This window comes from Epinephelus fuscoguttatus, linkage group LG13 (assembly GCF_011397635.1).
Source record: "Epinephelus fuscoguttatus linkage group LG13, E.fuscoguttatus.final_Chr_v1".
NCBI lineage: Eukaryota > Metazoa > Chordata > Actinopteri > Perciformes > Serranidae > Epinephelus > Epinephelus fuscoguttatus.
Window position 1 is genome coordinate 1,746,916 of NC_064764.1, and position 25,467 is coordinate 1,772,382.

The window sequence follows — 25,467 nt, forward strand, 5'->3', positions numbered from 1 at the left end:
CCAGAGTTTTCATGGGTTTTTTATTGTGAAAATTGACTGGATACTCTCGTCTTTTCCGCACCTGACTTCCTGTTTGACTCATCTGGTCTGTGCAAATTGATGTGCCGTCGCACAGCGTCCATCAGAAATAGACCTGGCGCACGTTTTTAGCGGAGCGGAGCACCGAGCCGCTTGTAGGCCGCGGCTGGTGAAGCAGCTTACATTGACTTGAATGGCCGCTATAAGGTCCTGTAATAAGGTCCAGTAATTTGTGTCTGTTTGTGTGTAATTAATTTGAGTCTTACCTTTTGTTTTCTTTTCGTATTGCGTATTTTGTATTGTTTGCATATCTGCAACTGTGTTTGTGAGTGACAGAGTTTTAAAAGAATATTTTGTCTGCACATGATTTAAAATAATAAAATAGCCCTCCAGAGGCAGATCAGTAGGTCAGTCATTTTTCTTTTGATTACTGAAATGTTAAACCACTCATCCTTAGCTGTATTTTAAGTGTAACCCTTCACCATAGCATACCACTAGTGTGTTTATTAGTAAAAATAGAACATTTTTCACACATAAAAAGCATGAAGATGTTGAAATCTAAGCATATTCTGCCATCATAACTTGGCTCTCAGAATTCACCAGACTGATGCTTTTATACAAAATTTTCTCCCCCGGACCCCCCTACAGGGTTTGATGTAGTCTCCAAAAATCCTGTGGGAAACACTGATATACTATACATATATATATATATATATGTATATATATATATATATATATATGTATATATATATATATATATACAGTATATATATACAGTAAATATAGGCCTAGAGGGCGGCACGGTGGTGTGGTGGTTAGCACTCTCGCCTCACAGCAAGAGGGTTGCCGGTTCGATCCCAGGCGTGGGAGCCCTTCCGTGGGAGCCCTTCCGTGCGGAGTTTGCATGTTCTCCCCGTGTCAGCGTGAGTTCTCTCCGGGCACTCCGGCTTCCTCCCACAGTCCAAAGACATGCAGATTGGGGACTAGGTTAATTGGTAACTCTAAATTGTCCGTAGGTGTGAATGTGAGCGTGAATGGTTGTTTGTCTCTGTGTGTCAGCCCTGCGATAGTCTGGCGACCTGTCCAGGGTGTACCCTGCCTCTCGCCCGATGTCAGCTGGGATAGGCTCCAGCCCCCCCGCGACCCTCAAGAGGATGAAGCGGTTAGAAGATGAATGAATATATAGGCCTATATATGTGAAGATCAGCGTAAGCTCATTCATTCACAATTCTCCCTCTCTCACTCCCACTGCTTCCTCCAATCAGCTGCCACCAGGCGTGCACTCTTCTTGCTGTCCTATCGTAATTACCCACGGCCTCCATCAGCCAATCAGGTTGTCACTACAAGATTTTAAATCTGTTCTCTCCTCTGCCGCTTTCAGTTGTCATTCTAGGCAGAATCGCCGCCGACAGTTGCTCATCTTACCTTTTTTCAGTGTTGCCAACTTAGTGACTTTGTCGCTATATTTAGCGACTTTTCAGATCCCTCTAGCGACTCTTTTTCAAAAAAGCGACTAGCGACAAATCTAGCGACTTTTTCTGATGTTATTGGAGACTTCTGGAGACTCTGTCGTGAGAGCACGTATCATTCTTATTCTTCTCAACGAGCAGCGGATGCTGCCGTGGGCCCTTCCCTAGCACCAAAGCACTCACAGATGGCCCAGTCTTCCCTCCCAGCAGCAGTCAGAGCAGGGGATGTTAACCCCTCCACGTCCAGACTGCAATTTAATCACGCATGCGTGGAACCGCCGCTGGCTGATCCCAACCTGGTTTACAGTCAGGGCAGGATGTAAATGTAAAATTTTCTTTGTCTAATATAAATCATCATCATCATCAATTTTATTTATAAAGCCCAATATCACAAATCACAATTTGCCTCACAGGGCTTTACAGCATACGACATAATTTAGGTGGTCGGGGGACAGACACCTTTTGTATAAACCTATGAAAACTATGGCTGGGTAACTGAACTAGAAGCTCAGAGAGGCGTATAGTACTGCGATTCTGAGTCCTGATCTCAACTCTGGGTTGTCAGGGATTTAAATTACTAATAAAGTTTGCCAGGTTCCTAGAAATGAGAGCAGCTCTATCCAAAGTGGGATGAATGCCGTCTCCCCTAATACGACCAGGTTTTCCCCAGAAAGTTTGCCAATTATTAACGAAACCCACATTGTTTGCTGGACACCACCTGGACAGCCAGCGATTAAATGTTGACATGCGGCTAAACATGTCATCACTGGTCAGATTTGGGAGGGGTCCAGAGAAAACTACGGAGTCCAACATCGTTTTTGCATATTCACACACCGGGGCAATATTAATTTTAGTGACCTCCGATTGGCGTAACCGGGTGTCATTGCCGCCGACGTGAATAACAATCTTACTGAATCTACGTTTAGCTTTAGCCAGCAGTTTTAAATTTGATTCAATATCGCCCGCTCTGGCCCCAGGGATACATTTGACTATGGCCGCTGGTGTTGCTAACTTCACGTTTCTCAGAATAGAGCTGCCAATAACCAGAGTTTTATCCTCAGCGGGTGTGTCGCTGAGTGGGGAAAAGCGGTTGGAAACGTGAACAGGCTGGTGGTGAGCTGTAGGCTTTGGCTTGGAGCTGTGCTTCTGGTGAACTGTAACCCAACCTCCCAGCTGAATGGGAGTTACCGGAGGACAGTTAGCAGAGGCTATGTGGCGCCGCACCGGCTACAGGGGGCTGGCTAACTACCGCAGCTACTGAATGGTTTTCCATGGTGCGGAGCCGCGCTTCTAATTCACTAAGCCTCGCCTCCAACGCAGCAAATAAGCTACACTTATTACAATTACCACTGTCGTTAAAGGAGGCAGAGGCATAACTGAACATTTGGCACACTGAGCAAGAAAGAACAGAGGGAGAAGCCATTGCTAACTGTAAAGCTAATGTAGCTACCAAGGCTAGTAACGTGCAAACAACAGCTAAGAGATTAGCGAGAAAGTCTATAGGTAAGCTATAAGTGCTTAAACAGAACTAGTGTGGGTTAAGACTTGACGTAGACGTTAAAGCAATGTTAAAGCAACTGAAGTGAGAAAGCAGGCTAGTAGAATCCACCAGAGCAGTACAGAGACGCTGTCACAGAAACACCGGAAATGACACAACTCGCTTACCGCAATATGTCAGCACGTCGTACGTACGTACATAAATCACTGAAAGAAGGTTCATTTGTAGTTCTAAACACGGTGTTATTTTACTCAGTTTATGTCTCTCCCACGACGTTATTCCTCTCTCCTACAGCAGCCATTACAATTACATGCATATGGACAATTATGCAAATTAGGCGATGACGTCATTTGGCGACTTCTAGCGACTTTTAGGACAGCCAATAGCTACTTTTCTTACTGAGGAGTTGGCAACAGTGCCTTTTTTCCCTGCAGTCTATTGCTGATTGTACAGCACAGTGCGATTCCTCAGCAGCAGCGGATTCATCTCTCATTCATCACGTCCTCCAGTTCAGGCAATTTCACCTGTTTTTAAGTCATATTGTCAACGCGCGTCTTCTGCCTCCGTTTTCTTCTTCAGTCTCGAGCTCAGTGTCGTGTACGAATTCAAGATGTGGGCCCATCCTACACGTAACATGATTTGTTTCCCCGGGACACGTTGCATACGTACACCCGGATTGCCACGCGCCGTCCTCTGTTACTCCGGTCAAGCTTCCACGCACACCTTGCTTCAGTCCTTGGACATGCTTCACCTCCGCCTCGTCATCGTCATCATCACCGCAGGCCTCCACATGCAGCGGCCACCACTCTCAGCCAACCAGTCCACTCAGCTGGCGTCCACCCCGAACCAGCGCTTCATTCTGTCTCCAGCCTCTCCAGCTCCAGAGCTCCCGAATCCCTCACGGCAAGAGAGCTGGCGGTTTAAGCCATCCGATCATCAGCCTCCCTCACTGTTAAGTTAAGTGTGTCTCATATGATCAGCCGGACCTCAATTTTTGGCTCACTGGGTTTCATCAAAGTGAGCATATTAAGCAAGCACACTATGCCCTCCGTTCTCTTCTCTATGGTATTCGCTTTAAGCTAAGCGAGTTTTCCTCTTCATCTTCATTCATAAAATAAACTCACGTGCGCATCATGCCGCTATCTTACCACACTTCCTGTATCATTTCAATCATAAGCCCTTCAGCGATTCTCCAGTGGGGTTGTGCGGGTTTTTCAGGTGACCAAGAATATACTTCTAGCACAATCAATTAAAAACGCCTTATTGCAGCACTCATATTTATTCGCATTCCCTTTCTTTCAGGAAACACAGCAGAGTTCTCATGTGTGTCCATAGTATGCACGTGCTCTCACAACAGCTGTTTCATCAGGTGACAATAAAATAAATAAAAAATTTAAAATACTCAAAGGATAAATGGCTCTATTGCAGTACCATTACATCCATCTGCCTGATTCTTGTCATTTATCATATTTAGAACTCGGCTGCCCGGATCATCACCTGTATCTACTTATCTGACCTCATCACCCCTGTTCTCATCCAACTTTATTGCCTTCCTGTACAATACCGCATCCTCAAAAAAAAAAAAAATAAAAAAATAAATAAAATTGGCATATTCACTCTATCTGGACACTGTGCACTAGCCTACAGTATATTTGTTCCTATGTTGTTGTTTTGTTTTAATGATGTCTTACTGATCTTTTCTTCCATGCTCTGTAGGCAACCTTGGGCGTCTTGAAAGGCGCCTCCAAATACAATGTATTATTATTATCATTATTATCATCATTATATGGACAGTAATATAGAAGCAGCCATTGTCACGTCTTGGGCTCCCTCCACCATGGTTGATTAACATGTACATTAAGAAAGGCTCAGTAAGTTTGCACCTGCAGGGCTTTTATTTAGTGAAATTTATTTCACCTAGTAGCGACGATGTTTTGAACCACCATTCTGACACACACTGTGGTCATGACGGCTAGGGCTCAATCATCTGGTCCGCTCTATTCTATTCTATTAAGAGGTCCTCGCAAGCAGCTCCTTCCTGGCGGCGCTCCAGGCGTTTTCTCAACCCTTGCTATTTTTAATTGTCATGTTTCCAGTCTGTCTGCAGTTCAGTGGTATGCACACTGATCAGTTCTGGTAATCACAGTTCCCAGTCGTAAATGGTCTAACTTAATTCGAGCAGCCCTTCACAATTATATCCATCTCAGATTCACCATTCACGATTTCATCCATGAATTGGGCCCGGAACATGCCTCAATCCCGTCATGCAGAGCAGTATGCAGGGCAGCCTCTAATCAGCCCGATCTTTTCCTGTTTTTAAGGACATGTATAGTAGTTGTCAACTTATTTGAGCTCAGCAAGTAGCTGCGTGATCGCCCCCTCATGCACATGGCATCATTGTGCCATGTCGCTCTGTTCATATTTAGCAGCGATCCAGAGCATCATTTGTCGACTGCCTGTAGGGGAGATGTAGCCGGTCAGCATACACTCGAAAATGCCCATGCAATCTCTAATCCTCTTAGTGACACTTGTCCAGTTCAGCAGTAGGGCTTTTATCATAGGACCCACTACATCTATTTGGGCAATAATCTTTGCTCTGATTACTACCTCTTGAAGCTCATCGAGAGAATGCCAAGAGTGTGCAAAGCAGTAATCAGAGCAAAGGGTGGCTATTTTGAAGAAACTAGAATATAAAACATGTTTTCAGTTATTTCACCTTTTTTTGTTAAGTACATAACTCCACGTGTTCATTCATAGTTTTGATGCCTTCAGTGAGAATCTACAATGTAAATAGTCATGAAAATAAAGAAAACGAATTGAATGAGAAGGTGTGTCCAAACTTTTGGCCTGATCTATCTAGATAGTAAAACCCAAGTTTTAAATTGACTGTTCTGATGGGGAGCACTCTGTTCAAAACAGCAGACAGACAAGTTCAAGGTGTGCAACAAGATCAAATTTATTAAAAGCAAGCCACTTGATTAAAACCCAACTTAAAAAGAAAGGGCCCCAGCTAAAAGTCCTTTTCCTATAATAAAACCAGTTTCCAAGTCTTCTTCCTTGAGGTCCCAGAAGAGGCAGAGTCCAGGAGACGGTCGGTACAGAGCCTGAGTACAGAGAGTTTTGTTAAGAATTGGGTTCGTTTGTTCGGCAGCTTCGAGATGTTATAGACTACTCAAATAAATAAAACTAGAAGTCCATGCACTGGGTCGTTAGTTATAAAAACACAGCAAAGTAAAACAAGCAAAATTTGGATTTAAAAAAAACACAACAAATGAATGACCAGGCTAGTAATTCTGGTGAATAAAAACAGTTTTAGGACGTAGTCTTTTCTTCGTGACAGATGGCTTTAGAATCAGGAAAAATTAAGGAGAGGTACTTAGCTGACAGGAGAGGCGAAGCCTGCTTCACCTCTCCACGTGTCTCAGTGCGCCTCCTCTCCGCGTCGCTCTCTTTCTTCCGCTCCCTCGCTGGAGCCGATCCGCTGCCGGGGCACCGCTTCCGCCGTTCTCCCGGTCGGCCTCTCTCGCTGGTGCGCCTCCTGATTCTCCTCACGGGGCTACACGTCGTCGGCCCCTCTGTTGCCACTGCTGCTGCTGCTTCACCCTCTCGCTCCGGTACTCTTCGTCCGTCTCCGGCTCGCTCCTCGTGCTTTCTCCTGTAGCATCTTCCCCCTCTGTTTCTCTTGCACACCTGTGTCCGACTGCCTCCCCGCACCCAGAGAGAAAACCCACACCCCTTAAGTGCGCGCAGCAGGTGCGCTCTCCCAGTGCCGACAGGTGTTCCAAATCAAAAATTAAGGTTGTGCACCCAGGAGAAAGGGGAAGAGGATAGACTTGTGCAGAAACAAAAGATGAAATAAGGAAAAGGTTCCGTCACACACACACACACACACACACACACACACACACACACACCCTGTGACATATATATATATTAAAAAATAAACAAAAACATTGATAAATAAAATAATAATTCTTGGTGTATAGCATTTGTGGGTAATTTCTCTAAAAGACAAAAAAGTAAAAATATCTCCTGTGGAAAATTCACACAGGTCTTCAGGACGCAACTGCCAGTAAGCACGCGGACACGTGCATCTTCGGCACGTGGACACGCGTCTCGTCAGTTTCAAGCGGCACAGTGCAGCAGTGAGAGCTCCGCAGTTAAGTTAAACACGGACAATTAACAACTTTCTCCTTCTCTGTCTTGGTGTGTGTGTGAATGATTAAGGTGAGAAGCCACCCATTTTTCACTTTCTCACATCGCCAAAACCGTGAGTTGCACATGTGCGTGTGTGTGGGAACTGCGCATTGGTTCGACAGCCCATTGTTCCGACCATATTAAACTCATTGTTCCGAAGTCCGTTCCAAAATCATCATGATGCCCTGTGGTTAAGATCTGGTTAGGTTTAGGCACAAAAACCACTTGGTTAGGGTCAGGAAAAGATCATGGTGTGGGTTAAAATGAAAGAGAAAGTGAAAACACATAAGCCGTGAGCCTGCTCCGCCTCAAGCCGGTCGCGGCGCACCATACGCGGCGCACCATATGGTGCTGATGTTACACGATGACAATCATATGCGCGCCGGGAAGTTGACTGGCGTATTTTAAATCGGCATATTTTAGACTGACCAGCTGGTTGCGGGTCATGGCCGATCACTTGAAAACCGGCCCAGTTCCGAGCACTGCCGATAAATCGGTGCAAGTCTAATATATATGTATATCAATGTTTCCCACAAGATTTTTGGAGACTACATCCAACCCTGTAGGGGGGTCCGGGGGCATGCTTCCCCGGGAGAAAATTTTTGCAGCCTATATATTTGATTTAAAGGCATCAATCTGGTGAATATCTTATTGCTCAGACTTAGCTATTTGACCCTACTTGTATGTGCCCTAGAACTGCCACTGCAAATGAACTCAAGAAAGAATTGGTAGAAAACATTAGTTTCATCTTTTTTAATACGATCAACCCATAATAACAGCCATACAGCAGAGAGCACTGTCTTACATGTCAGTCCAAAGTCTCAATTAAAAGAATGAAAAATCAGAACCAGCTAGGCCTGCTCAGCATTTTTATACACAACATATTATATTATAATTTGATATTAATTGCTTAATTGTACTATGCAGGGCATCTGTGTGGAAGCATCTACATTTGTTATGCTTCTGTTTGTATATATACATGAACTTATAATTTTAATAGCCAGAACTTTGTGTGATCGCAGTAAATGTGCGTCTGGTGCCGGGGAAATACCGTGGGCGTGTGGAAGTGAAGTACAATGGGGCCTGGGGCACCGTGTGTGATGACAGCTTTGACACAGTGGATGGCAAGGTGATCTGTAAGATGTTGGGCTTCAAAACCGCCATTTCCACCTTCACTGCCAGTCCTGGTGAGAAGTCCACTGCCACAATCACATCATGTTCTCTGTACCATATATCCTCTTATGCTTAAGAAAGCTTTTAACAGAATACTGAATCTGAAAAATGACAATTTGTATATTGATAACTCATCAAATGTTATCATGAAATCATGAAGTAAAGTAAGTTTTTCTTGCATGCCTCCTCATTAATAGAGAATCAAAAAAGTGAACATTCTTCATGAACTAAAGTAAACAGGGATTATGTTTAACAACAAAGTACATTAAAAAAAAAAATCTGTTTAAAAACTCTAACCCAACTAGCGTTGTATAATCCAAATCTTCTTCATCCAATTGAATGTTCACTACTTCCCAAACACATACATTTTCACTAAAATGTTATATTATAAAACAACATGCGTATAAGCTTTACTTGAGCTCAAATTAATGCATGTGCCCAGGCACGCTACTCAGCCGTACATAAGACTGTATAGGCTGACATGTTTTAAATCATAACATTTAAGCAAAAATGCATGTGTTCATAAAGTGCTGAACATTTAACTGGATAAATGAGATTTGGACTGTGCTGCACAAGTTGGGTAAGAGTTAGTTTCGCTGTTGTTAAATGTGGTCCCTGTTTACTTGAATTCATTAAGATTGTTTGCTTTTTTGGGATTCTTCGTTAACCTTGGAAGCATACAAAAAAATAAAAAATTAAATCGCAAATTCAAGCTAACGTGGTGTGAGTAATTGATATTCAAATGGTCATTTTACAGGTATTTCTTGAACTCTTAATTTTATTTTCTCCCATTACATCTTTTCCATTGTTGAGCTTCTGAGTTCTGAATTTCTTTCATGGTATTGAATAAAACTACCAACAAGTTAAGGCCTAGATCACACAGAAAGCATTTTAGCAGCTGGAGGTGTCTTTTTCTAATTGTTTGTAATGGGAATTGAACTTTTTGCTTGCTGTTTTTGTATTGCTATGCACGTCCCTTTTCTGTGCTCTAGGCATCTAGTGTTTATGCCAGAGCGCTCTCACACTGGAAAAGCACCCCATGTCTTCTCCGTTTTTTCCCTTTGTCCAATTAGATGATTTCAGAGGCAGGCCTTCTGCAGTGGTCATGACGACAAATTTTCAGTTGACAAACAATGGAGGAGAAACTGATAGCGGTTGTTGGATACCCAGAGCTACATGTATATGACTTTACAAACCACAGTTATCATGATCTTAATACAAAACAGCAGGTGTAGAAGCATATAGGTGCAGTATTTGAAACACCCATCATGGAGACGAATCTCCAGGACCAACTGGTGGTACTCTCCGTGGTCCGTCCTCTTTTTTAGGGTCTCCTGTACCTACACAAATCTCTGTTTCGCTGTGCCCAGTCTTTACACAGTCTTTACACGCACTGCTATTCTTAATCAGAGACTCCTCCTCCTGTTGACAGCCTCTCACCCTCAACCAGAGCTACAGCAAGTACCGTCTGCCTGTCCATTTTAGGAGCTAGATACTGATTACAGTGAATATAAATAAAATTTAAAAGATAAATAAATAAATAGAGGGTAGATTGATTCCACAGGAAGGTTATGGTATGGAGGTAATGCGGTTGTCGTCTGACAACAATAAAAAGGCACAGCAAGCATTTTTTTACTAGTCACATTCGATTAAATAAACAAAAAGCAGTGTGGTGCGCCTCACGTTTTGTAACCAGCAAAATGCTTTCTGTGTGATCGGGGCCTAAGAAAGTAGCTCTGTTGCTAATAAAAACTCATTGCACAGAAAAACAGATTATGCACTCAGCCTCAGGAAGTAATGTGGACCTAGGTGAATAAGGATGTTGGTCTTTTGCGCAGTGATATGATTGGCAGGTGTAGTTTGGTAGAAATAAAATAGTTCCAATGAAACTGTTCACAAACTGTGTGGATTCTCTTGAGTAAGCGGGTCATGATTTCTGAAAGAGACATCACTGCTGAGTTTTCCAAATATAATTTTTTGGTGCTTTGAGTACCACAAGCTGCCATCTAGTTCCATTACAGTGGAGAGAAGGCAGACATCTCCGATATCTCCAACACTCAACAATTCATCATTCAGAATGATAACTTTAAAAAAAAAAAAGCACCTGATGAACGCATGTCTCATTCTCACCCTGCTATGCTTCTGTAGGGTCTGGTAGGATCTGGCTGGATGAGCTGAGATGTTTAGGAACAGAGTCTGACATCTTTAGCTGCCGACATGGAGGAATTGGAGTTACCAACTGTCAACACAGTGAGGACGCCGGAGTGCACTGTCTCTAGAATGACACCACATTGAAGCCAACAAGAAAAATGGTGTTTAAACTGTTCTACACAGTTTGATAAACATGCAGTGACAAGTTGGCTAGCAGGCATTGCACACACACACACACACACACACACACACACACACACACACAAACATTACATGCACACATCTTGCTGGAGATACAGTATAAGCAGAGAGCAGTGCTGTTAATGATGTTCACAGCTGGAACTCATTACATTTTCATAAAACACAGCATATAGAATAACATTCAGTTCAAAGTTTCAATTTATTACTAAACACATTAGCCAAAATGACAGTGCACTGTCAACATGCTAATAAAACTTTCCTGGAATAAAAATCTCAGGCATCATTTCTCCACTTTTTACTCTTTTGATTAATAATATTTCTCAAATGAGGCAGAGCAGCGCTGTCCTCATCAACCCCTGTCCTCCACTCGGCCTCCCTTGCCTTCAGTGACATGCTTGCCATCACCATCCGTCCACTGCACATCACCACAGTCTCAGATGACTTTGCAGAGGTCAGCAAAGCTTAAGAGGTCACATTCCAGGACAGGAGCCGTGCTAAGGAATGGTTTCTGACACAGCTGGCTCTGTCACGTTTTCCCAGACACCTCAGGGAACTTCCTGTAGATACACATGTCAAGGCTCACATCAAGTGCTATCACAGTTGATACACCTAAATGAGTAATAAAATACATTGTGTAAGGTACCTTTTATGTCCAATAACACCTTTTTCATATTGCATCTATGTATCATAATCAATATATCTGCTCTCTGTAAATCTTAAGTTGATATAATGACAATAAATTTTTTTATGAGAGACATGTGAAAGATATTAGTTTTTTTCAATTGCTAACAAGCATTGGTCAGAACCAAAGTCACATTATCAAAACTCTCCACACAGTCAGCAAAACAGAAGTGTATGTGGAGCAAACTGTGAATCACTTGTCATTGCTTTCACACAAAATGCATTCAGTGACCACAGTTACCAAAATTCATGAACTCTTTTCTCAGTCAGAGTTCACCACCTGCAAAACACTATACTTTTAAAGCACATTTTTTCAAATGCTTACACACTTTGTTCAAAACAGTTAAAAACACAATCAAAACAGAATGATGGAAAAAAATAATGTGCATTTCTGCTGCAGCCACCTTGAAATCTATAGAAAATAATATAAAAATATTTACAATAAAATGAAATAATAATAATTCCAAATGCATCTGAGTCCAGTTTGCAGCTGAAAACCCACCCAGGTGACCTGTCTTGTCACTATAGCAAGCAGAAAAAGGGGATGGCTTCTGAATTTTGTTTTTGGAAATGTGGATCAAAGAGGAGAGATTGGTGAAGAGAGAAGAGTGGCAGTGAGAGGGAGAAGAAGGAGAGGAAGACCAAGAGCTGTGGTCTCTGATGAGATAAGAGCCACAGTTACAGTTTTTCTCAGTTGCTTTAGTGCATTTCTCTGATCAGAACTGAAATTCTCATAACTGTTAGTTCAACCTCCACAACATTTAGTCATTTGTGCACATCATAATAGCAGTTTCTCATTCCTTCCAACAAATTGCAAATGCTTTTGGACATGCATCAATTGCTTTCATACAATTCTCTGCTGTTTTATAACATTATCATTTGCTTATGTCATGTCAATCAAAATGAACTATACTTATGAATGCTGAATAGTCATTCCCTATAAAACTAATAGTCCTCATTTCATTGCTTGAGTCATTACATATAAAAATATTGAACTAATTGTCAAAATCTGTCAAGCAAATTTTATACATTTCTTTATCATTTTTTCCTGTAAATGTCTCCTAAACTGAACAGTTTATCTCAGGTGAACCTCAGCTTTCACTGATGAGGAGGAGTGTGTGAAGCATTAGTTGTAACCAATCATAAGCCACTTCTCCACAGTCACTCAAAGCTAAATCCCATGAACCTTCACTTGGCAAACATATATGAACCAAGCAGGACATAGTGTGTACCATTTCTATTATACTGTGACACAGAAATGGAAGGTCAACGTCGTGGAAGAGCGGTGAGGATGCGGGGAGGAGGGGGAAGGAGACAAAACAGGGGAAGAGGAAGAAGAGGCCAAGTATATAGGCAGATCCCTAATGAAATTAGGGCTACAGTTGTGGACAATGTTGCCAATCACAGCCTCACAATGGCTGAGGCTAGTCGAAGGGTGCAGCCAAATGTTGGGTGAACCACTGTAAATTCAACTATTCAAACATTTCGTCGGGAGAACAGGTGTGTATATTGCACAGTAATTCAGCACTAAACAATCTGCACTGCACTACTGTCATTGTGTCATACATGAAACTTACAGTGGGACAAGAACTTGTCACTTTTTACATTTTACATTTAGACTTAGAGCTTTACTGCAGCACAGATTTACTGTTTTGTAGTGTACAGTAGTGTTACAGTAAAGATTTGCCATATTTGGAAGCACTGTTATTGTACACTACAGTAATATAGGTTAATACAGTGTATCTCATGTTTACTGTACATTACTGTAATTTTACTCTGCACCACATAGGATTGCAAGACAACCTCGCGGAGGTGGAAGAAGGCCCCTTTTTACTCCGGAACAAGAGGAAGCCATTTGTGCAATGGTGATTGCTAACAATGCCATAAGGTTGAGAGAGATACAAAGCACTGATATAGAGGATGACAATGTCTTTGGGAATATTGAATCTGTTTCAATCGCTACAATTGACCGAGTGCTCAGGAGAAATGAAATGCACATGAAACAATTGTACAATGTTCCATTTGAACGGAACAGTGACAGAGTGAAGGAGATCCGTCACCAGTATGTACAGATAAAACATGTATGTGTTCTATGCATGCTCTAATGTTCAGTGCTGTAAACGGTTTACTTTGTGTAGTGCCATGCAGTACACTTACATGACAGTTCTGTGTATTCACAGTACATACTGTTCAATATGTTGTCCAAAATGCATTATGTTACACAGGAAAAGTTGTTATAGTTTTTTTCTCTCTCTCTCTTCTGGGATAAAGCGTGTACTGGAGCTGGAGACCAGGGAACCGCTGCACACATTCATATACCTTGATGAGGCGGATTTCAATCTGGCAAAAGGTAGAAGGCGTGGAAGAAACTGCAATGGACAGAGAGCAACCATTGATGTCCCAGGCCAACGAGGAGGGAATATTACAATGTGTGCAGCCATCTCAGAAAACGGCGTCCTCACCCATATCCCCCTTCCTGGTCCATACAACACACAACATCTGCTGACCTTTTTAGACACTCTTTACAGGGACATAATCCCTGAGAATGAGAGGGGTCTAATTGGAGAGCATCTGAATAAGTATGTTGTTGTTTGTGATAATGTGCGTTTTCACCACTCAGATCTTGTCAGACAGTGGTTCGCGGTACACGACAGGATGCTGGTGGAATATCTCCCTCCCTAGTCCCCATTCCTGAATCCAGTTTTTCTCTGCCTGGAGGTGGAAGGTATATGACCGGCATCCACATGCCCAAATGGCCCTGCTAGCGCCCATGGATGCAGCATGTGAAGACATCACAGCAGAGTCCTGCAGAGGGTGGATTCGCCACTCCAGGAGATACTTTCCTCGCTGCATTGCAAGAGATGATATTCGGTGTGATGTAGCTGAGAATATGTGGCCAGACAGACAGGGATGTCTGGATGTGCGTAAATAATACTGTGTATGTTGTATGTTCCAATATGTACTCCAATATTGTTTACAGTTGTGCATTTGTGCAGTTGTGCACAGATCTACTCAAAGGGTGTTTCTTATGTTTGTTGTCAATAAGTAAGTGTGTATTTTTCTTTTGCACAATGCTGTGAACAAATGAGAATTGCAGTAAAAATATGAAACATACGTATTCAGTGTCTTGTACTCTTTACCTCACTAAATACAGTAATGTGTAACTTTACTGTAGTTTTCAAATGGCTGTGCAAATAGTGTACAGTGCTGTTTTGAGTATTTTCAGGTAGTGTCACCAAGATCTGACTTTTTTGCATTGGAAAACACTTACAGAGTAAACTGTCATAATAAAAAAATGACAAAGCCGTTTGACGTCAGGACTTTTTATTTTGATGACACTGACACTGTCATTGACATGAATACTTGCTTTTGAGGAATGAACTATTCATTTTGAACAAGTGACACAGTTCACAACTCTTGTGCAAATGTTACTGTAATAGTGATGTGAGAAATGCACCAAAGCGAATGAGAAAAACTGTACTGACCATGTGGTAAATCATGGACTCTCTTTGAGAGAGGCCAGGTCAAGGGTGCAGCCAAACTTGCAATGCTCAATACGTGAGAGATTCATCCCTCAACTACTGAACTACATTTTACAGTACAGTACAGTACACTATGTTTATATCTACTGACATCTTTTGTGTTTTATATTACTGTATGCAGGATTCAAAGGTTGCCTCCTACAGGAGGAGAGGCCGAATGTTTTCAGATGCTCAGGAAACTGCTCTCATTGATATGGTCATTGCAAACAATGCCATAAAACTGAGAGAAATTCGGGACAGAGTGCTGGCAGACAATGTTACTTTTGCCAGTGTGAACTTGGTCGTATATTTGAGTTACTGTAAATCACTCTGCCAAGATACTGAAACATAAATAAATGTAACTGGAGCAAATTGCTGCATTGCTGATGCTGACTCATTCTTGTTACAATATACAATACAACAATTCAGTAGACTCAAAGTGCAAAGCTCTTATTCTATGATAAAATACTGATTTATCTACGAAAAGAATCATTCAAACTTTAAAGATTAAATGTCTTTTATGTAATGCTCTCTGTTGTTACGTAGTATTTCAGTGTGCTCACAGTGACAGTGTTTACTTCCTGAATGAGACTTGCTGTCAGTGTTGTGGATGAATGGGCTTATTTTGAGACAGTTGTGATGTGTTTTGATGGTGAGAAAGAGTTTTGGAGGTGAGATGAACTGTTTAGCTGAGATGCATGTTTGTAATGCAGACTGTGTGAAGAGTTTTGAAAAAGTAGTTTCAGTAGTGATCAATGTCATTTAGCAATTGAAAAAAAAAACTGTAACAGCTCAGACTAATATTTCTGGCAAAAGACGTTCCTCCTGGTGGAAACTACCAATCCTGCACGTGTGTGACAGGCATTATTTACAGGAAGTCATCATGTAATTTCTGAATGACCACCCAAGCTGCTGTAGAAGAAAAGTATTACCTTACAGTTTTGAGTGTTATTTTGCATCTGATGTTGATCCTTGTGTAACTTGATTAAGTGTCTTCCTTTTTTAGTCGAGGGACCAAGGGGCTAATTTTCACAAATTGGTATCACTTAAAGGGACCAAACAATTTTGGCATTTTTATCTCTCTACAGGTCTCTAGTTTATATTTTGGTATGATAGCCCTGCCTATCTAGTAGCTTAATTATAGTTATCACTCTGTAAACAAATGTACACCCGTGTAGGCAAAACACTACAAATAGGGTGAAAAATTAACTAATAGATATACCCATGTAACTTGCCCAGTTGATCACTCATATTAAGACAAGTATTTTTTGTATTACAAATTTTCTGAAATATTTTATTTAAATATGCATCAATTTTGTTAATGAAGACAATCACAAGGAGGGGAAATTGATTACGCAGTTACTGTGCTAACACTTAGTGTTACTGTAGCCTACAGTAGGCCTAGCACTCAGAGCTGCCCAGTTGCTATTTGATCCATAACTAGGAGGCAAAGGCAGTGCTGACTAACACTATTATAGAGCTACTATACTGAAATTGAATGTCAGCGGAGAGCATGGAGAGACAGCAATGGCAGACTTCGAATCAGGTGGAGAAGAGACAGGAGCTGTGGCTGGTGAGTCCTTAAAACAGAGGGAGAGATGGCATAAGGCAGAGCACAGAGATAATGTCAACGCTAGGAACGTGAATTAGAATTTAGACCATCTAGAGCCGTTATATAGTATAGTATTTACTCTGTCACATCATTCATCGTCCACATCACTATCATTCAGCTCCGGAAAACATTCCAGCTCATTTGCCTAGTTGTTGCAGGTTTGTAGTTCACACATATCTGTGCAATGCAGACCATTTTGCAGGCATGGGCATTCTGAAAGTTTACATGTTCGTGAGCAGGAGCATGATAGTAGGTCCAATACAGCCTCTGGTGCAGGCATACCTCGCATCCACTCAATGGCCAGATCCCCATCATGGATCTTCCATCCATGATCCTTTGGATTTGGTACACTTGGACTGCACTCCAGGCTCCTCCGCCAGATAGCAGCCTGATGGGTTGCTCATCAAATCAAATCAAATCAAATCAACTTTATTTATATTGTACTTTTCATACTACAGTAACACAAAGTGCCTCACAGAGGTTAAAAACAACAAAGATCCAAAACAGAAAACAAAAAGAAAAGAGAAAACCCAACCCTCCCACCCCACATAGAGATACATAAATATACACATACGCACACACACACACACACACACACACACACACACGCACACACTAGCTGTCACTAAAGAGACATGGCCGAGCACTGAGACCCGAGGCAAGGACAAAGCCACCTCTGGGGGCCGTCCACACTGAGACGGCCCACGGTCCACGGCCACAGAGAGCGCCGCCGTAGAAGACCACCCCGACCCGGGCAGACAGGAGGCTCCACACCGAGGTGCAGTGCCCTTCAGCCACCCAGGTCAGAGCGGTCTCCTGATGGCACCCCCATCAGGAGACCAGGAACGACTCTCAGTGTGGTAGGCCCCCATGAGGAAACACTGGAGCTAAAAATTGAGGGACTAAAACAGTAAGATAGGATAAAAGGTATAAAAAGAACCAAATAAACAAAAAGCTATTTAGCTCATAAAATTGAGTTAATGGCTAGGTAAGAATGATCTAAAACAGAGACATAAAATGCGTCAAACTAAAACCTATAACTAAAATAACAAAAGATAGAGGTGATAGATAAACATAAACAGTCTCTACAGCCCTGCGGTTCTCCGGCAGGCTGTTCCACAATCAGGGGCCATAATAACTAAATGCCGCCTCCCCGTGTGTTTTAGTCCTAACTTGTGGTATGGTTAAAAGCCCGGTGCCGGAGGACCTCAGGGTCCGCGAAGGTTGATATGGTAAAAGCAGGTCAGATAAATAAGAAGGCCCAAGACCATTAAGACATTTAAAAACTAATAAAAGAACCTTAAAATCTATCCTGAAGCGCACGGGGAGCCAATGCAGCAATTTTAAAACTGGTGTAATGTGCTCCCACCCTCTGGTCCTCGTCAGCACTCGTGCAGCTGAATTTTGTAATAATTGTAGATTTGAGATTCTCTTTTTGGGAAGACCAGAGAGCAGGGCATTACAATAATCTAACCTACAGGAGATAAAAGCATGCATCAGCACCTCCGTGCTGGCCTGAGAGAGAAACGGGCGGACTCTGGCTATATTCTTAAGGTGGTAGAAACCTACCTTTATTATGTTTTTAATATGTGGAATAAAACAGAGCTCAGAGTCAACAATCACACCAAGATTTTTTACAGATTGTGTTGGTTTAAAATCCTGTAGTTTTGGTAAAAGTTTCTCTCTCTGGCCTTCAGGACCAATGACTAAAACCTCTGTTTTGTCATGGTTGAGCTGCAGGAAATTTGCTGCCATCGATGACTTTACGTCTAAAATGCAGTTAAAAATGGCATCAATTGGCCCTGTGTCATCAGGAGACATGGCGATGTACAGTTGCGTATCATCAGCATAACTATGAAAGCTGATGTCGTGCCTCCTGATGACATCCCCCTTCATGTCATGTTCATCCTAAAACCAGACTGATACTTCTCTAAAGTGTTATTTGCATTTAAATTTACTTGGGTAAAAAACAGTTTTTCTAAAATTTTGCTTAAAAATGGTAAGTTGGATACAGGCCAATAATTACTAAAAATGTTGGGGTCTAAATTGTTCTTCTTCAGAAGGGGCTTCACCACCGCCGTTTTCAAGGAGACCGGGAAGACACCCGTCTGAAGAGAGCAATTCACCATGTACAGTAGTTGTTCCTCAAAGAATCCATAAAATGTTTTAAAAAACGCTGTGGGAATTGGGTCTAAAAGGCAGGTTGTTGGCTTTACTTGGGAGAAAACTTGACCAAGTGTCCTCGCATCAACCAGGGCAAAACTCTCCAGTGTTTCCTCAGGTAAAGGCAATGATCCAGGTGTGTCGACAGTTAAAATCTGTTGAGATAAAAGACTGGATCTGATGTCACTGATTTTACTTCTGAAGTGGTCTGCAAAGTCCTCACAAAGGGCACTGGTTGTTGTCTTAGGCGATCTGTTAAAATTACTGTTTGTTAAAATATCAATTATGGAGAAGAGGAATTTGGGATTGTTTTTATTGTCAGAGATTAGTTTTTTGAAGTGGGAAATTCTTGCCTGTTTGACTACATTATTGTAGGTTTTGAGATGTTGACGTAATATTTCGTAGTGGACTGTTAGGTTTGATTTTCTCAGCACTCCTCCAGTATCTTTTCAGTTGTTTGATTTCCTGGTTTCTCCACGGGGGTGTAGGTTTTGTTACAATTGTTTTGATTAAAAGTGGAGCCACTGAGTCCAGCGTTGACTTGAGTTTGTTGTTAAAATTGTCCACAATAAAATCACAGGGTGCTGGTAAAATCTCTGCAGGAGTGCTCTGTAAAATCTGGATACAATTTGCAGCCACTTCAGAAGTTAGGTAGTGTTTCCTCACTGTTCTCACCGGGGCCTCCTGTTGGTTAAAACTGGTGATGTTAAAAAACACACAAAAGTGGTTGGACATAGCCAGATCCACAACAGAGGACACACCCACGGACAAGCCATAGGTTATGACCAGGTCCAGGGTGCGCCCTCTGCTGTGGGTCAGCTGCGTGATATGTTGTTTAAAATCCAAACAGTTTAAGAGGTTTAAAAATCCTCTGGATACTGGGTCCGAGGTGTTGTCAATGTGTAGATTAAAATCACCAGTTATTAAAATCCTGTTGTAGGTGGAGTGAATGATTGATAATAATTCGGAGTAATCACTGATAAAAGAAGTGGAGTACTGGGGTGGTCTGTAAACCGTTACGCAAAGGATAAGAGGGCTGCTAAAAACAAAGGCATGATACTCAAATGATGCGTAACTGCTGAAAGAAACTTCATTTGAGGACATTGTGGTTTTTATTACTGATGCAGTTCCGCCTCCTCTTTTACTTCCCCTAATAGAATATAAAAAGTTAAAATTTGGTGGGGAAGCCTCGGTGAGAACAACAGGTGCGTCGGTGCCAAGCCATGTCTCTGTAAGGAGAATACTGTCTAGGTTATTGTCTAAAATTAAATCATTTATGATAAAAGATTTGTTTAAAAGGGAGCGCACGTTCAGCACTGCCATTTTAATGTTTTTGCTGAACTGGCACTCATCATTACATTTCAAAGGGATGTTAAAAACACGGTTAGATCTAAAAACAATCCTGGGTTTCAACTTTCTAAGTGTAATGATGATTTTTATGGTGTGAATGTCCTGTGTTTCTGGTTGCAGAGAAGATGCTACTGAGGGAGAAGTATGTGTGGTGCAATGTGTAGTGGAGGAGGGTGGAGGTGGGTGAGCAGCGAGTCAGGACATGGCTGTGGTGCAGGATCGGACGGTCAGGTCAGTGTTGACTGATAAAAGCCGTGATCCCTCCTGGTTTGGGTGGAGGCCGTCCCCTTTAAAAAGGTGGGGTCCGTTTAAAAAAAACTATAAAATATTCCACAAAAGGGATACTTTTGGCCAAGCAGTATCCCTTCAGCCACAGGTGCAGCTGACGACGTCACCATAACGAGGTGGGGAAAGTGGGCCGGAAGGCAGCAGGCTGTCCACCAGGGAGATGAAGCTTGAGGACCTCTGACTGCTGGTTCCTGAGGTCGTTGATACCGGTCTCCAGGACCAGCGTGGAGGCCGAGCTGTGCCGTGCAGTCAGCTGGAGGGCGGAGGATGCAACCTCACTGACACGGGCACCAGGGTGGCAGAAGGTGCGGCCGTTGTGCACTTCCACGTGCCTGACCATGGAGGTCCTGATCACCAACACAGAGGGGGTGCACTGCTCCCAAGTGCGTGCCTCCGACTGCCTGGAGGTAACGGTGACGGGATGGAGCCCGAGGTTTGTGGCACCGAGCCGCGGTTCCTCCTGACTGGGATAGAGGGGAGGGGTCAGGCTGGACGAGCAGACGCCGATTTCTGGACTGGTGAGAGCCATGGCCAGCTGGATGTAGGCCTACAGGTTCCACAGGCGAGCTGGACGAAGCATCCACAGGAGGGAAGTCCTGCAGGCTTAGGATGTCATACCTGTTGTCCAGCGGCAGCTCCGGAGGCGGAGGAGGAGGAGATGGATGAGCCCCAGAGCCCCTGGCCACCCCCGACCAGGGATCCCTCAGCTTGAGCGGAGTTGAGCTCACCGGTGCTCCCGCTCCATCCTCCGCGATGAAGCGCTGCCGGGCGAAGGCAGGAGGTGGAGGGTGCTGATGTTTTGGGCTTGGCTCCCTGGCGGTGCCAGCGGGACTCGGCTAGTGCTGGTGTCGGAGTTCCGGTGGTGATGGAGCCGGTCCATGGCAGGGTGGTGTTGTTCGTGGCCGTCATGCTCCGGTCACCAGCGCCGGATGCCGTCAGATGAACAATATGTTTTGCCTGGGTCATGACGACGGTGGTAAAATCCAGGAGGATCTTGTCCATCTCCTTGAGGCCGGCCTGCAGTCCGGAGATGCACTAAAGTCAAGCCAGCCCTCACTTTGAAACATTTGGTCAAGCCAGCCCTCACGTTGTTTTGCGGTGCGCGCATATACTACACATTACGGCAAGAGCGAGAAAGGGCTGATTTCAAAGTACATTGAGAATAATATTCTTAAAAAAAACTACCTGTTATTACTCAACCGTTCTACTTCAGACTGATAGTGCACGACCTCAGGGTGTCACCCAGAAAATATCAGGTCAATCTGATGTAGCATTTCAGAATAAAAGCCCTCTGAACTGTCATATTTTACTGTACTCCTTGTACATTGAGAATAATATTTAAAAAAAAAACTACCTGTTATTACTCAACCGTTCCACTTCAGACTGATAGTACACGACCTCAGGGTGTCACCCAGAAAATATCAGGTCAATCTGATGTAGCATTTCAGAATAAAAGCCCTCTGAACTGTCATATTTTACTGTACTCCTTGTACATTAAGATTAATATTTTTAAAAAAACTACCTGTTATTACTCAACCGTTCCACTTCAGACTGATAGTACACGACCTCAGGGTGTCACCCAGAAAATATCAGGTCAATCTGATGTAGCATTTCAGAATAAAAGCCCCGTGAACTGTCATATTTTACTGTACTCCTTGTACATTAAGATTAATATTTTTAAAAAAACTACCTGTTATTACTCAACCGTTCCACTTCAGACTGATAGTACACGACCTCAGGGTGTCACCCAGAAAATATCAGGTCAATCTGATGTAGCATTTCAGAATAAAAGCCCTCTGAACTGTCATATTTTACTGTACTCCTTGTACATTAAGATTAATATTTTTAAAAACTACCTGTTATTACTCAACCGTTCCACTTCAGACTGATAGTACACGACCTCAGGGTGTCACCCAGAAAATATCAGGTCAATCTGATGTAGCATTTCAGAATAAAAGCCCCGTGAACTGTCATATTTTACTGTACTCCTTGTACATTGAGAATAATATTTTTTAGAAAAACTACCTGTTATTACTCAACCGTTCCACTTCAGACTGATAGTACACGACCTCAGGGTGTCACCCAGAAAATATCAGGTCAATCTGATGTAGCATTTCAGAATAAAAGCCCTCTGAATTGTCATATTTTACTGTACTCCTTGTACATTGAGAATAATATTTTTAAAAAAACTACCTGTTATTACTCAACCGTTCCACTTCAGACTGATAGTACACGACCTCAGGGTGTCACCCAGAAAATATCAGGTCAATCTGATGTAGCATTTCAGAATAAAAGCCCTCTGAATTGTAATATTTTACTGTACTCCTTGTACATTAAGATTAATATTTTTTTTTTAAAAACTACCTGTTATTACTCAACCGTTCCACTTCAGACTGATAGTACACGACCTCAGGGTGTCACCCAGAAAATATCAGGTCAATCTGATGTAGCATTTCAGAATAAAAGCCCTCTGAACTGTCATATTTTACTGTACTCCTTGTACATTAAGAATAATATTTAAAAAAAAACTACCTGTTATTACTCAACCGTTCCACTTCAGACTGATAGTACACGACCTCAGGGTGTCACCCAGAAAATATCAGGTCAATCTGATGTAGCATTTCAGAATAAAAGCCCTCTGAATTGTAATATTTTACTGTACTCCTTGTACATTAAGATTAATATTTTTTATTAAAAAACTACCTGTTATTACTCAACCGTTCCACTTCAGACTGATAGTACACGACCTCAGGGTGTCACCCAGAAAATATCAGGTCAATCTGATGTAGCATTTCAGAATAAAAGCCCTCTGAACTGTCATATTTTACTGTACTCCTTGTATATTAAGATTAACATTTTTTGTAAAAAACTACCCGTTATTACTCAACCGTTCCACTTCAGACTGATAGTACACGACCTCAGGGTGTCACCCAGAAAATATCAGGTCAATCTGATGTAGCATTTCAGAATAAAAGCCCTCTGAATTGTCATATTTTACTGTACTCCTTGTACATTAAGATTAATATTTTTAAAAAAACTACCTGTTATTACTCAACCGTTCCACTTCAGACTGATAGTACACGACCTCAGGGTGTCACCCAGAAAATATCAGGTCAATCTGATGTAGCATTTCAGAATAAAAGCCCTCTGAATTGTCATATTTTACTGTACTCCTTGTACATTAAGATTAATATTTTTAAAAAAACTACCTGTTATTACTCAACCGTTCCACTTCAGACTGATAGTACACGACCTCAGGGTGTCACCCAGAAAATATCAGGTCAATCTGATGTAGCATTTCAGAATAAAAGCCCCGTGAACTGTCATATTTTACTGTACTCCTTGTACATTGAGAATAATATTTTTAAAAAAACTACCTGTTATTACTCAACCATTCCACTTCAGACTGATAGTACATGACCTCAGGGTGTCACCCAGAAAATGTCAGGTCAATCTGATGTAGCATTTCAGAATAAAAGCCCTCTGAATTGTCATATTTTACTGTACTCCTTGTACATTGAGAATAATATTTAAAAAAAAACTACCTGTTATTACTCAACCGTTCCACTTCAGACTGATAGTACACGACCTCAGGGTGTCACCCAGAAAATATCAGGTCAATCTGATGTAGCATTTCAGAATAAAAGCCCTCTGAATTGTAATATTTTACTGTACTCCTTGTACATTGAGAATAATATTTTTTTTTAAAAAACTACCTGTTATTACTCAACCGTTCCACTTCAGACTGATAGTACACGACCTCAGGGTGTCACCCAGAAAATATCAGGTCAATCTGATGTAGCATTTCAGAATAAAAGCCCCGTGAACTGTCATATTTTACTGTACTCCTTGTACATTAAGATTAATATTTTTTTTTTTAAAAAACTACCTGTTATTACTCAACCGTTCCACTTCAGACTGATAGTACACGACCTCAGGGTGTCACCCAGAAAATATCAGGTCAATCTGATGTAGTATTTCAGAATAAAAGCCCTCTGAATTGTCATATTTTACTGTACTCCTTGTACATTAAGATTAATATTTTTAAAAAAACTACCTGTTATTACTCAACCGTTCCACTTCAGACTGATAGTACACGACCTCAGGGTGTCACCCAGAAAATATCAGGTCAATCTGATGTAGCATTTCAGAATAAAAGCCCCGTGAACTGTCATATTTTACTGTACTCCTTGTACATTGAGAATAATATTTAAAAAAAACCTACCTGTTATTACTCAACCGTTCCACTTCAGACTGATAGTACATGACCTCAGGGTGTCACGCAGAAAATGTCAGGTCAATCTGATGTAGCATTTCAGAATAAAAGCCCTCTGAATTGTCATATTTTACTGTACTCCTTGTACATTGAGAATAATATTTTTTAAAAAACTACCAGTTATTACTCAACCGTTCCACTTCACACTGATAGTACACGACCTCAGGGTGTCACCCAGAAAATATCAGGTCAATCTGATGTAGTATTTCAGAATAAAAGCCCTCTGAACTGTCATATTTTACTGTACTCCTTGTACATTAAGATTAATATTTTTTTAAAAAAAAACTACCTGTTATTACTCAACCGTTCCACTTCAGACTGATAGTACACGACCTCAGGGTGTCACCCAGAAAATATCAGGTGAATTTGATGTAGCATTTCAGAATAAAAGCCCCGTGAACTGTCATATTTTACTGTACTCCTTGTACATTGAGAATAATATTTTTTAGAAAAACTACCTGTTATTACTCAACCGTTCCACTTCAGACTGATAGTACACGACCTCAGGGTGTCACCCAGAAAATATCAGGTCAATCTGATGTAGCATTTCCGAATAAAAGCCCTTGGAACTGTCACATGTTACTGTACTCCTTGTACAATAAGATTAACATTAAAACAGTAAAAAAAAACAACAAAACTACCCGTTATTACATTACATTTCACTACTTTGAGGTAACAAACAGAATTAATCTTTGGTTCAGTTTAGTGGCACAATTGGCAATCCCAGCTCTCATTTTTGGCCTTTTCCAGGTCTTTGGTTGTCATGCCCAGGCACTGCTCGTGGAACCATCTCCACAGGAATCACATTGGATCTATAAAAGGAAGTTAAAATCACAAAGATACTTTTTAATATACTCTTGCAGCTTTTT

General features: G+C 41.9%; 1 protein-coding gene across 2 annotated transcripts in view; it reads left to right on the forward strand.

Moving 5' to 3' along the window:
• marco (macrophage receptor with collagenous structure) overlaps positions 1 to 11,460 on the forward strand; it is a 54,189-nt gene extending 42,729 nt beyond the window's left edge. For both annotated transcript variants that reach the window (XM_049594875.1, XM_049594874.1), the window contains 2 exons: positions 8,205 to 8,369; positions 10,504 to 11,460. In XM_049594875.1, coding sequence (XP_049450832.1) covers positions 8,205 to 8,369; positions 10,504 to 10,634 — 296 coding nt within the window. In that variant the 3' untranslated portion in view covers positions 10,635 to 11,460. The remainder of the gene's footprint in view (positions 1 to 8,204; positions 8,370 to 10,503) is intronic.
• The last annotated feature ends 14,007 nt before the right edge of the window (positions 11,461 to 25,467 follow it).